We start from the raw sequence: 13,962 nt of genomic DNA, 5'->3' as shown, positions 1-13,962 counted from the left end.
TGAAATAGGGTTCATCTCAATGTTTATATGCATCATATTTCTGTTAACATGCAGGGTTCCTTTCCATTATGATGTCCAGCTGTCGCAAAACAACCAGTAGTATTAAAGGTTGTGTTCACAATCCAATCTTCTGGAGGATTAGCTGTTAAAATGTGTGATACATTTTCTATAATTAGCCGCCAAATAAATATTACAGAGCTGTTGATTGCATGTTGTTAGTGTGGCAATCCATTACAGCTTTCACTCATACCATGACTCATCCCCATAGCAACATAGGCTTGCAGGGTGCTCCTGGGCTGCATATTAGGGGTTGATTATAGGTGCAGATGTGAAGTGGGCGGACCTAATTATGTTTGGAAATAATTACCTTGAATGTGAACATTGGGGAGTAAGATGTGGATACAACCTAATTGAACCAGTTGGGATACTTTGTCCATAAATTTGAGTAGCAAAGTTAAGTAAAAGGGAAAGACTGTTTCTCATAATATGTATTTTTATCCTAATATTAAAATAGTAGCAAATAGTAAATAATAGTAAAACGCTACCTATCAATCAGAACTTGAAAAACATTCATAGGGAATATGTTTTGCAGGCACGCACCTTGTTATAAACCCTCAGAAGGCTGAAACCAATTTTTCACTGGTTTTCTCTAAGAACCACTTTATATGCCTTCTAAAATGTTTTAAATGCAAATAAGCCCCCCCCCCCCCCCCCCCCATGTGCAAACACACACACACACATACACACACACACCTTTACTTTCATGTGTTTGAAAGCCAGTGTGATGCTGTATTATGTAAGAATTTCCCAGAGGAAAAGCTTGTATTACCTGAAGGAGTCACAACATGTTCATTTGTGTATACATAAATGAAAAACATGTTTCAGCACAATGTTCACTCGAGAAGGCTGTGTGCTAAAAAGGAAAATCAGTGGAAAAAAATTAGATATAATTGTGTGCATGCATTCATTTGGAATATTTTAGCGTTAAGGACTTGCGATATGATGTTGTTAATGATGATGATATTATTATTATATTTTATTATTATTATTTTCATCATTACTATTATTATTCTGTAGTGCAATACAGTTTTATGTTCATTTTACCGGTTGTTCCTTGTGACCTCTATGCATTATCCTTTAAAATCCTACAAAATTGCATAGGCATACGCAAAATGCCTATGACTTTTGCAATATTCTCTGTGGTCTCGACTCACACATCTGTCCCTCAGGATATTCTTAGATCTCGAATGTATGTTTAAGCCTGAAGCTGAGAAACACCACCAGATCTATAAGAATTTACTCATAGTTGGAACTATATTCTTCAGCAGTAAATCATGGGTCAGAGCATGAATTGCATATCTGGAGGATCTTTATGAGGAACAAAACATGTTTACATTTCAACAAATTAAAAGTAAACACAACACTGCAGACAGAAAAATGTAGGAATTCACATCAATGTCAAATTATACTTAAGAGTAATGGAAAAAAATAGTGTCATATACAGCTGAATATTCGACAGAAACCTTTAAAGGAGCACTTAAAAGGTCCATGAAAAGAGACTATAATTATATAACACAGAAAGCAAAGCCTAGGTATCCTACTTCACAGAAAGGTGGAAATGAACATAATCACTAAAACAGCCAGTGGCCACCTTTCATTCCTGATTCATATGGTAACGCTGGTCTATTGAATAGAAGCTACAGCTTCCACGAGCCTCGGCCAACGTTATACTCTACATTCAGTCTCCGCGCCGCTGGTTCCTCATCAGCCTCAGGTTAGGCTATTCAGGTTTTGGTTTCCCTGCAGTGCATTTGACCCTTTTTTTTTAGCTCCATCCTATGTATGCAAGTGAGCATAGCTGCAAGCTTTCACTCAAGTAGGCTTCACAGGCTCTGTAGGCATTTAAGTCTGTGCACAGTTTTTGCTGCCATGACATTTCCAGCTACGGTATTCAGGGATAGCTTGTCGAAAAAAAAATGCTACCAAAGATGACACCATGCTATATAAGCGATAAGGAATAAGGCATAGATGCGAACATTATAATACATATATATAAATAAATAACAAATATATAAAGTCTGACATTTTAATGTTAAGTCCTTATCAAACATTCCTCATTTAATTAACATTGCTTTTAGACCATTATATACATATATAGTTAGACATAACTATATACGTAGACATATATATTTAGACACTAAATGCACCATTACATCCAGATGTAGTGTTTATCAAATACGATTTTGCAAAACATCACTGCAAGCAAATCTCTCGGCGGTGTTTCACATTTCAATAAATCAATGTTGGAGAAGAATGTCAGAAGAATGACAACAATTTCAACACCATGCAGCCTGAATGATATACATTATCATCCGTAGCTTCAAATGCCTGACTCTATAATTAAACGAATAGGTGGCCAGTTTGATGATACCGCATAATCATCATCAAAGCATCATAACAGCAAAATAACACCTGCGTTCCTCATCCATTTCAGCCAAATGACACTTTTATACTTTTTAAATAGCATCATCACAAATTATAACGTGATGTTAACGTAAAGAAAAGGGAAAGGATAATGCACACGGAGCGTCAGACAGTTGTGATCGAAGTTTGAACGTACAGAGTTCGAAATATTTTCAAGGTAAACCAGTCCCATCAAGTGAGAGTCTGCCGTCTAATGAGCGTGCTCCTACAATGCACAGCCCGTAAAGGGTACCTGTTGATGTGATTGTGCAGACCTTGCATTGGGTAGGCGTACTGACTCAAGTCAAGAGCGTAAAGCTGTCTCCATAAATCGCTTGTCGAATACGTCTCAAGTAAAGAAAGCAAACAACAAAAATACACAAAATAGGTTATAATTTCAATAACAGTTACCGTAATCTATTACAGAAGAAAGTGCTTGCAACGATGAATTGTAGCAACAGTAGTACAGAGCGTGAGAAATCTGAAAGTCAAGGATGTGAAAACGCCGAAGGACACTTTGCAGTCGTTAAAGTTTGCGTTTTGGGCTGTATCTTTGTGTTTGCCGCGTGTGGAAATTTGTTCCTTCTACACGCACTTTGGATGAAACGCAAAAGAAACACGAGGACGCAGCTCTTTCTTCTCCATCTCTGTTTTGCCGATCTTGTAGTGGCTTTCTTTCAAGTGCTGCCGCAGCTGTCCATGGAAATAACTCACCGTTTCAAGGGCTCCGATTTTGTATGCAGAGCTGTGAAGTACCTTCAAGTCGTCGGAATGTTTGCCTCAACTTACATGATAGTTGCAATGACCATCGACCGTTACAACGCGGTTTGCAGACCCATGGTGTCCTTCTTCAGAGGCTCTTTTCGTAGATATGTAGCCATAGGGGCAGCGTGGCTGATAGCTCTCGTTTTCAGCACCCCGCAACTGTTCATTTTTTCTCTGCAAAAAGTTGAACATTTGATCGACTGTTGGGCTACATTTATCGAACCATGGGGAAGTAAAATATACATTACTTGGATTACTTTATCCGTCTTTGTTTTTCCGGCTTTAATATTACTTTTTTGTCAGATAAAAATTTGCGCAGAGATTTATTTGAATATGAAAAGAAAAGCATTGCAATCGGAAAAAAACGAAGGACGAACGTCCACAAAGGGCATTTCAAGTGCAATGTTAAAGACCGTAAAAATGACGTTCGTAATCATTCTTGTATACACGATATGCTGGAGTCCGTTCTTCGTTGTCCAGCTGTGGTCCGTGTGGAGTCCCAGCAGTGCGCCAACTGAAGGTAGGTCCGGAGCAACCTGCCCATACACGCATGGATATATTTGAAGATATTACATTAACTACAGTCAGCATCAACTAGAACAACCACCAGTCCGAGACCTAAACGCCCTAGTATATGTCCTCTACAAGCCAAACAAAACATGCAAAATTACCAGATACATTTGACATTCTAATTCATTCATTCATACATTAAAATAATGTGGGGGGAAAACAATAATTTCTCTATAGGTGAAACAACCCTACTAACCACAACTGCGCAACAATGATAATGAATTACATTTATTTAGTACTTCAAACACCATAGAGGTACCACCTAGTAGAATGGTGCACAGGGGCCATTTTGTGCACACCACTGACCACACACCAGTTTAAGTGGATAGGCAAAAAAAAAGGAAAAAATTCATCCTATTAAAAAGAATCATTAACTGCTCAGACTGGAGTTTTGGCCTCTGGGTTAGTGTATGTTTTACCTCTGTTTTTGTGATAGTATCACCGTGACTGCTCATAATACTTTGTCCCTTTCTTCCTCCAGGTCCAGCATTTGTCATAATCATGCTGCTAGCCAGTCTCAACAGCTGCACCAATCCGTGGATTTACCTGTACTACAGCTAGAACAGCCTGTGGGTGAGAGTAAGGCTCAGAAATGGGGTTCTCGCACTGCTGGAAACGTTTGATGTGTGTCGATTGTACCAACCATTGCTGGACAACAATTGCAACAATTTGTGGTACACAGGACATGGGGTTCCTGTTTTTAATTATTTACTTTGCAGCACTTACAGTATCATGGACAGCTTACGTATTACATAGTATCTGTATATTCAACAAGAAATACACTATACATACTATATAAGCAGTTCAGGGGATGTTCTTCTCTCAAAGGTAGAACAGTAATGTCCTTACAATGTGAACCTGCAACCCTATAAGCCTGTAATGCTATCTTACTACTAGAACACACAGTTTTTTGACAATAAAGGGGGTGCGCTTGCTTGATTGATTTATTGACTGATTGAATTTATTTGATAATTATTAAAATATACAGGAGGAAGGTCCAGGCAGAAGCATTTTTGAGTACAGATGTAAAACTTCTAAGGATGACACAATAAAGCTCAAAAGCTTATTTCCATTGTAGTCCTTAAGTGGGTAGGGGTGGGGAGTCCTGCACTGTATCATAATTTAGATCAAAATATGCTGCATGGCTTTTGTATGTTTATGCCAGTGAAGTCAAATAAAGGTACTGTATGAGCATGTTTTGACAGTTACCATGTCCTGTATTTTATCCACTAAACTATTATAGATGTGTACATCCAGCTATAACAGAGCTCTGTCTGCCAAAGTAAAGATCCATTGCGCTTATGACCATTACATATTTGCTGCCAAAATCTTATTGTTGTGGGTAATTTGTGGTTTTATGCTGTCGCTGTGTGCTCAAAAAAAGTATTAGTAAAATGATGAGTGTCTTAATAAATATATATACCAGCTGTCATCTATATGTTTTTTTTTTCTATTGGGTGATGATAATGCTAAAAGTGTAATGGACAGTTACAAAAACTACAACTACAAAAATTACTATGGGTTGAATCACCTGCACTTTGTGAGGAATTGTTTCTTTTTTGTTTGTGCATGAAAAATGGTGTATTTGTGAAATGAATTTTGAATCACCCGATGTGTCAAAAAAAGTTATAGTGTAATAATAAAAGTATTTGCTTACTAAATCATGCAACCTCAGTTTAAACAAATGAACTTCGAACGAACTTCTTTGTATGGCTAGATAATAGGACTTAAAAAATCAAGGCAGGGCAGTGCTGTGGTACCCTTGTACCCTTGAAGAGCATACTTAGCCTGGATTGCCCCAGTAAATACCCAGCTGTGTAAGTGGACAATACAGTCAATCACGAATAAGGGCATCTGTTCTGGAAATTAATAGTGCAATGTAGACAGGATTAATTATCACTATTTGGCTTATCAAACTTTCACAGAATTCTGTGTATTTGGGGACATTTTGAGGGTAACACGGAGGTCATACAGGGTATTGAATATATTTCATTTCTTTTTCTCGTGGTGTAAAAGCAAATCTCTTGATAAATACATAAAGAGGTGTTGGGTTTAGGCTTTTACAATTTCACATCAAGACACAAAATGGTTTCACTTGAAATCAGTCAAAATTAGATATTGATACTTACATTTAATCTTGAAATTGTGCAGTCTATGATAACACAATTGTGAGAAATTTAAACCAAAACTGTTTGCACTTTGATTGAATTTAATTAAAAGGTTGAATTATTACAAATCAAATGACATTGTGTGTCCTTACAGGGACCTAATGTCATTACAGCTGCGTGAGAGATCTTGCTGAGGCTATTGCGAAGATGCGTTTCACTCTGACACACTCAGCAGTGATCAGGTTTCTTCTGCTGTTGTGCATGTTCTCTTTGTTCAGGGCTGCAAAAGGCATCTTGCTTAAGGCAGTCAGCATTCTAGACAGTAACCTAAAATGAGATTAGAATGCTGTTTGAAAAACATTAAAGTCTACCTTGGAGACAAACAGTTAGCTTGAGGGTAGCAGAAGGGAGGAAAAAAAATATTTCCCTTATGGTTATACTCTAAAATACAGTAACAGAAAAGATGAAGGCGGCTGCTCTGTGAACCACGCTGGTACACATCAAAACTGGTACAACAGGAGTAAAATGTATAATTTTCAAAGCGTAAATCAGAGCACAACTGTGTTCAATGTGGTGCCATTTGACAAATACTAACCTATCAGAGCTAATGCTGTCACCCCAATAAAAGTGTGAATGTATACAGTGGACTTAATGCTTACAAAAGAGTAGCTTGATTATGAGTACCTGTGATTGAGGTAAAATGTCATGTGAAGGTAGTGTACACACTTTGTGCCAACAGTTGTGGCCACTACCATATAATGAATGCCATTAATTTTGTAATATAATGTTACAGTGTAGAAAGTACTAAGAAAGTGCTTCAAGGTATAAAAAAAGACCAGTGACTCTTCAATGAATCTCAGCACTTAATAAAAAGCCATCCATAAATAACTCATCTGTTGAATGGGGATCACGAAACAGGCAATTGCTTTTAGAATATTTGAATTTTAGAATATTTTTAATGTTCAATGAAAAGGTTTTTAGGTCACATCACATCCCAAATTAAGGACTCGAAGACCTTTCTCTTTTGGGTAATCTGCAGAGGTAGTGGGCAGTTACTTAAGAGCATTCATACTTTGTGCTCTTATTCATTTAAGTTATACCAGTTTCAAAGTATTACATTTTAACTGCATTGGTTCAGACATTCAAGTGATGTAAAAATGAAGGGCTACTAAAATATGCTAGCATTTAGTTAGCTGTATATTATGCTGCACTGAATCCTTCCAAACTAAAATATATTCTGGTTTCCCAAGTATACGCCATCAAGTAGGAATTAAGTCATACAATTAAAGTCAGTTATGATACGAGAACTCTGCAATACTACAAAGTTAATGAAATGGTGAAAATCCAATGTTTTCAGATGAATCCAGCTCTCACCTTACACACCATTAACAAATAATAAATAAAAACATGTCACCATGTGATCAGATCCAAAATATTAAAAATGAAATGAGGTTGAAGCAAGAAACCCAGATGTCTGAAGTACTCGCAAAGGTTTCTGCGTAGTTCGTTAAGTTGTCTTAAGAAGAATGACCTTTACTCTTAAAATCTGTAGTTTAAAGCTAGAAAAGCCAATGGAAAGTCAATGCAAAGAGGTAGGACTCTACTTTGCATGCATTAAGTGAAGTACAATATGCTGAAAGTAATTTCTGACAGCGATTTGACTGAAAAGGTCTAAACTGCTGTGCTAGGAGAACTGCTAGTTTGGAGAATCAGAAGTACTGTTGGAGAATGGAGAGATTCAATGAGCAGTTTAACTAAAAATCTACACAGCTGGATCCTTATTAATAACTCATTAATTAGGTACACAATGGTCAGGAGTCCACAACCTTATTATGACTGATATCATTGTGTCATAACAGGGCATGAAGCCATCTGCAAAGCAACCACACCTCTGACTCATGAAACACACAGCATTACACAATTGCAAATGTTGCCCATTGTGGATAACAGTTGTGACATTGTCTTCCACAAGAAAAGTAGCAAATGTCAGATTCAATATTTTATTAGGAAATTCTCAAAATTTCATCTTCGAAGACAAGCCAACACAAAGTTCCCATCATTGTGGCGAGGAGTATGCAACTGACATATGCAGCGAGATTGGCACTGCCGACATTTTTTTCTCTTGGTGTGTGCTTACTGCAAGGATACTCTCCTTTGGAGAACTGTTTTCCACTGAAATAATCTGGCAACACAATTACAAAGTAAGATTGTGTAAAGTGCAACACGTATGTGTAAGGAGCCTACATTATACAAAAAACATATAAAAAACAACCAGAAGATAAGACAAAATCTAGGAAACAAGTGAAAAAAACTGCAACAGAACAGGAGAAGGGCACCTCAGAGAAAGACAGATGTAAAATAGTCCTCTAGTGCTTTCTGTTTTTCCTCACAGACAATGTTCTCCTTCTTCAGATGTGCAATAAGTGTTTCCAGAGAGTTAATTTTTGCGACTGTGCCCTCCTCCCTCTTTTCCAGCTCCATTATCTTCATGTGGAGGCTGGCGATCTTGTTCCACAGTTGGCCCTTATCAGTGTCTTGCCTGGAGTATGAATGCTCGTACTGCAAAATGTGCTCAGAGTCAGGGACCTGTGCATTGCAGTCCTCTACGCAGTCCCTGCTGTGCTTACTGTCCTGCTCCAAAGGAGCACTCACTGTCTGGCTCACGGTTATGGGCACTCCATCTAGTGCTGCTTCAGACGAGCTGAATGGTGCAGGCGCTTCAGTGCATAGCACGGTCATGGTGGAACCTGCGTCAGGACTATGCTGGGCCTCACTGAGCACGCTCACACAGGATGTCACCAGTATTCTCTCCTCTACTGGCTGTAGACTAGTAGACTCAACAGCAGTTTGTCCTCCTGGTAGGGAAGCTGCGGCATGCAGGGCTTCACAGGAGGATGGGCTATCAGGGTCCAGATCTCTTATGAGTAGCACAGTGGGAAACTCGGACTCACTCACTTTAGGCATGGCTTTGGTGGTCTTCTCTGATGAGTTGTCCCCATTTTGTCTATACGTTTCGGAGTGATGCTTTTTCAGAATTAGGGCTCTTTTCTTAGGTGGTGATGATGGTCTGATGGGCTTCACACTGACATCAGATGTCCTTGCTTCTGGCTTTGCATTCTTTTTACTATGATGCTTATTTACATCATCCTAAGACAAAAAAGTCAAGTCATCTCTCCACACATGTAACTATTTGTTACAGCTTGCTGTTGTCAAAATAGCTGAATGCCAGGTATTTGTGGTGCTATAAGCCTGTTCCACAGCTTTGAAGGCATAGAATAATCTTTATACCAACACGCGAAAATATCTATAGAGCAAAATTACCTCAATCACATATTTAATAATTCATGTTGACTTCGTATTCCAAGAACTTTAAATCGGATGTTAACATCACATACAGCATATTCCTATTGAATCTGTATATCCTTAACTCTCATATCAGCCTTCAGCCCTTTCTTTTGCTTTTGGGTATCATGTGTAACAGCTCCATCCAACCGAACTAATATGTTTGTACTGCACACCAATTAGTTACCCCTGCATGCCACCCTCGAAAGTTTCCTTGAAATTCTAATGCTATATGTAATATGAAAGCACACCACTAGTTTTGTTCATTGGTCCATTGGTTTCATGGCTCATGAACTGCATTAAATAACACAGCAAGGCGTGTGCGATTACACTGATAAAAACTGGAGCGTAAGTGATGTTAACATTCTCCATTCTTCTTCTTTTCAGCCTGTTATCACCCTATTCCTGTATCAGTGTGCCTTTGGTAACGTAGATACTCAGTCACTGACTGAACATGTGGGCAAAGATGATAAATAACAGGGAAGTTCAAAAGCAGTAAGTGTGTTTTGGAACATCAAGGCCTCCACAGACACAGGGCAACCATCTGACCCTGGACTTCTCTGTATCGGTCTGGCACCAGAACGTGCATAACCTTTGAGTAAATAATGCCTGAGTGTCTGGAATTATTATCAAATTCATTACTGTTAAGAATAACAGCATGCAAACACATACTGAATTTTTTTGTGAATACCTTGCATGTAGTTACGCACTTGATCTGACACTTGACTACGATTGAACTGAATCATTTTAAGCTTTGCTGACTGTCTTCCTTCTCTGCATACAATAGCACAGAAAACTATACTGGACTTGCATTAGTGTCTTGGTGTCTTTCTGCTAAGCTTCTCCTAAGCTTTCTACTAAACCAATGTGTTAATCGACCTGTTTCTACTGTCAGTCTGTTCAGATGAGGTAAAAGTCACCGGATCTGCTCTTAGCTGCTGCTCATGAAAAATGCAGAAAAAGTTACAATAGTGTACCTGTGTGGACGGCGTGTCACTTTCATCATATAGGAAAGGGAATATGGTAGGAACAGCAGTGTGCTTTAGGTATCGAATCCCCCATCGGACATCAAAAGAGTCCTCCGTGAAATGGTCACTGCACAAATATTGATGTCGACTTGGGGTCCACTCCTCCCGTTTCATGTTATCAACCCATTTTTGAAGTCGAGCTTCGTCTCGCAAAGGAAACCTTCCAGGGGACAAAAATAATTCATCGTAGTCAACGCAAATGTCGCGCAAGGTACAAGGCAAGCAAACGTTCACAGGATACGGCCAGCTAGCGAAGACGAAAGCCACAGCATGTTACTAGATATCAATGCAATCCCTACCTAGCTCCCTTGCTACATACAGTACTTGCTACCTAACTATTAGTAACCATGGTAGCTGGCAAGCTTGCAAATGACAGCCTATACCAACAACAGCTATATCTAGCGAAGCTGTCCATACACCCCTTTGCTATTCTCATAGTCAACTAGCTGCCTAACAAACTGTTATTGCCCCAAAACCCCCAGGGAACCAAGAGATGAAAAACGTTTTGACAGAAAGCAGTACACAACTAAACACACCGGTATACAAGCTTCATTTCTACATGGGAACTACTTTGCTCCTTGTGAATATAGCTATATGGCTGGCTGGCTAGCTATGCGAACAGGGAAACTTACGGGTAGAAACTAATTTTCTTGTTGTCTTTCGAAGGGATACCTCCGCGGTTTTTACATAATTTTACTGCACAATAACGAGGCATTTCAGACTTGAGGCAGTGCACGTTTTTTTAAAAGATGCTGGACCACTTATACAGCTCGAAACTGCTAGAATTACTGCACTTTCCTTCATCTTCTGTTTCCGACTGACGAAGCTCGCAAAAGACGGATGTGACGTTGCCGATCTGGAGCGCAACAGTTCCACGTGCATAAACTGGTCACGACCACGTGACACCGAAAGGGACCAATAGCGTTACGATTCGTGGTGTTTCGGCGCTGGAATGCGGTGCAAAGTGGTTGTCACCGACGATAAAAAGATTCCTAAACCTTGGTAGGAGTGACTGCGGAGAGGGTAAGTTCAAGCTTTTCTCATGTACCCGTGTCACGACGCTCAATTAAATTTTTTTGCAAGTATACAGCGGCAGTTGCGATGTCTTAGATCTCATCAAGCGCCCAGTCTTATTGACATGATGTGTCATCGGCATCGGCATCGGTGCACATAGGACAAGCTTAGCTTGCTAACTAATAGTGTTTTCTACAAACGTTAGCCAGATATCGCAGGACTAGCTACTCTTGTCTAACTAGCTGTACTTTCACTTGAATTAGGAATGACTTCAATAGCAAGTTAGTAGTATAAGACAGGCAACATGGATAGTTACTATACCTGTGTGGCTGACTAGCTACATAGACACCTGTCAAGAGGACGTCTGTAGCTAGTTTGTCATACAGGGAAGTTGAATGCAGAAAAGTCCTTAAGTAGCTTGGTGACTAGTGGTCAAGCTGTTAATTGATTGCTAGCTAACTTCCTTATTAATTATGTTACCCAGAGTTCGAAGTTATTTGGATATCCCACTGCTTTGTCATTGGATCAGTCTGTCAGTCAAGTGCATTGACTATAGCTGGTAGCTAACTCGCTTACTCGAATGTTAGGGCTGCAATAATGTTATGTAAATCACTTTAGTCTTGCTATACTAGTCTTGGAAGCTTCTGCGCCCAACCATATTGTGTGTAAGTTTTCTTAGCGAGCTATAGATCGTGATGTCGTTTTCTGGATGTTTCCTTTTCATGTGCTTTAAATTGATATGGCAGATTTTACCTCGCTTTGTGTGTACCAAAATTAAAATTTGCCATGATGTATCATTTGTGCGACAGCTGATTCTATGATTTGTATTTCTTGTCGTTTCACTTGTCGTTTCATTTTTCATTTGAGTGTTTGCGTGTATGTGTTCAGTTAAGGAGGTTTATGAATCTCTGGTGAAACGCTGTCAAGCGGTTCAAAGTCGAGAAAATAGCTACTGTAAAGTATACATAAACATGCATTGTCTTATATTCTTGTATACATACTGAATCAAGCTTTTCAGACTTTATCTGATCGTTTTTCTAAGCTGTATTGTGACAAATTTTGTTAGTTGTGGCTTCATGCACAATAAAGTTAATGTTGATCTTGATCTTGATTTGTATAGAATGGGGTACTCTTTCCAAGGAGTGTGAAACAGTTTAAAATTATAATTTATCTCCTTACCCTTAGGATAACCACCAACATGGCAACAGCACAGTCAGCGTTGACGTTCGCAGTGTGCATTCTGATGATAACAGAACTGATACTGGCCAAAAAGGATTACTATGAGATACTGGGTGTGCCAAAAGATGCCAGTGAACGTCAGATCAAGAAGGCCTTTCATAGGTTGGCTATGAAGTATCACCCTGACAGGAACAAGAGCCCTGATGCCGAGGGAAAGTTCAGAGAAGTTGCAGAGGGTGAGTTTTTTTTTTTTAGTGCTTTCATCTGTATATGCATGTAAGTACTGGCAATATATTTTTCTCAGTGTAGTATATAGTGGCATTTTTTAAATATTTTTTTTTTCTCAAATTTGACCCCACCAATAAATGTGAGTTAATGTGTAATATCTCAGCATACTGTTCAGTAGCCATTGCAAATGTGTAAGAATGACATTTTGTTTCTCTTCCAGCATATGAGATATTGTCAGATGAGAAGAGGAGGCGAGAGTATGATCAGTTTGGACATAGTGCTTTCCCCAATGATGGGTCCAGGGATGGAAATGGCCAACACTCCCACCAGCCCTTCAACTTCAACTTTGACGACATTTTCAAAGACTTTGACTTTTTCGGTCAGAATCACGCCCGTCAAAAGAAGCACTTTGAGAACCACTTCCACGCCCACCAGGAGGCACAGAACCAGCACAAGAGGCATTTCCAGGGCTCTGTGGGCGGAGGGATCTTTGATGACATGTTTGACGACATGGAGAAGATGTTCACCTTCAGCAGCCACACGACACGGACAGAGAGCACGTTCCAAGGTTCCACTAAACAGCAGTGCAGGACAGTGACACAGCGCAGGGGTAACATGGTGACCACCTACACTGACTGCTCCAGCTCCTGAGATAGGAGCACCTTAGCACCTGCAACACCATCCATGGCTGTCCAGGGGCAGGCCTGTGGGGGCTTAGCTATTTCCTTTTTAAACAAGAAAACTAATTTAATTTACTGCTGTGACTTGACTGAAGATCATTCTTTCCTTTGGATAAACATATTTATAGGTAGTGAAGGCCTATGAAACATGCTTTGGTTCTTCTGTGTTCAGATTATTTAAGAAGTCTATAACATTTGCTCACATAAGCAGCATTCAGGTTTTGTGTTTATGAAAAAGTTTGTTTGTCTTGTAAGCAATAAGTCATCATTAAGTGGTTTCATATTCATATAATGCTTTTGAAGCCTGTAAATAAGAAGTCATCTGATGATCTAATAGTATTGCATCCAATAGGGCCCTTAACAAAATTTGAGTTGGGAAAGGTTGCTTCATTGATTTGTACTCACCAAATGATTTGATACCAAATATAGTTGCCTGTGTACAGTAAATTGTACATGGGCATTTTCTGCACCACTACAGAAACTTTGCAAATTCAGAATTTTTATTCAAATCCCGTAAATTGTCCAAACAACTGTTATTACATGCTGATTGTAAATGGTACCTAATTGAAGGCTATGTGGATGCTA

The 13,962-nt window shown here is 39.2% G+C and overlaps 3 protein-coding genes across 3 annotated transcripts; 2 read left to right on the top strand and 1 right to left on the bottom strand.

Moving 5' to 3' along the window:
- Positions 1-2,907: 2,907 nt before the first annotated feature.
- LOC118770693 (arg8-vasotocin receptor-like) lies at positions 2,908-4,359 on the top strand. Its single transcript, XM_036518459.1, has 2 exons — positions 2,908-3,748; positions 4,280-4,359. The coding sequence occupies exons 1-2, from the start codon at positions 2,908-2,910 to the stop codon at positions 4,357-4,359; spliced, it is 921 nt and encodes a 306-aa protein (XP_036374352.1).
- Positions 4,360-8,243: 3,884 nt separating this feature from the next.
- LOC118770614 (THAP domain-containing protein 5-like) lies at positions 8,244-11,069 on the bottom strand. Its single transcript, XM_036518376.1, has 3 exons — positions 10,909-11,069; positions 10,226-10,436; positions 8,244-9,053 (listed from the first exon to the last, which is right to left on the bottom strand). Exons 1-3 carry the CDS (start codon positions 10,989-10,991, stop codon positions 8,244-8,246), a joined length of 1,104 nt encoding a protein of 367 aa, XP_036374269.1. The 5' UTR covers positions 10,992-11,069.
- A 151-nt stretch (positions 11,070-11,220) lies between these two features.
- Positions 11,221-13,428, top strand: LOC118770414 (dnaJ homolog subfamily B member 9-like). Its single transcript, XM_036518064.1, has 3 exons — positions 11,221-11,299; positions 12,476-12,705; positions 12,918-13,428. Exons 2-3 carry the CDS (start codon positions 12,489-12,491, stop codon positions 13,346-13,348), a joined length of 648 nt encoding a protein of 215 aa, XP_036373957.1. The 5' UTR covers positions 11,221-11,299; positions 12,476-12,488; the 3' UTR covers positions 13,349-13,428.
- The last annotated feature ends 534 nt before the right edge of the window (positions 13,429-13,962 follow it).

This window comes from Megalops cyprinoides, chromosome 23, assembly GCF_013368585.1.
Source record: "Megalops cyprinoides isolate fMegCyp1 chromosome 23, fMegCyp1.pri, whole genome shotgun sequence".
NCBI classification, from domain to species: Eukaryota; Metazoa; Chordata; class Actinopteri; order Elopiformes; family Megalopidae; genus Megalops; species Megalops cyprinoides.
Note: the sequence above shows the minus strand (reverse complement) of the source record. Positions and strands in the feature narration are given on the sequence as shown.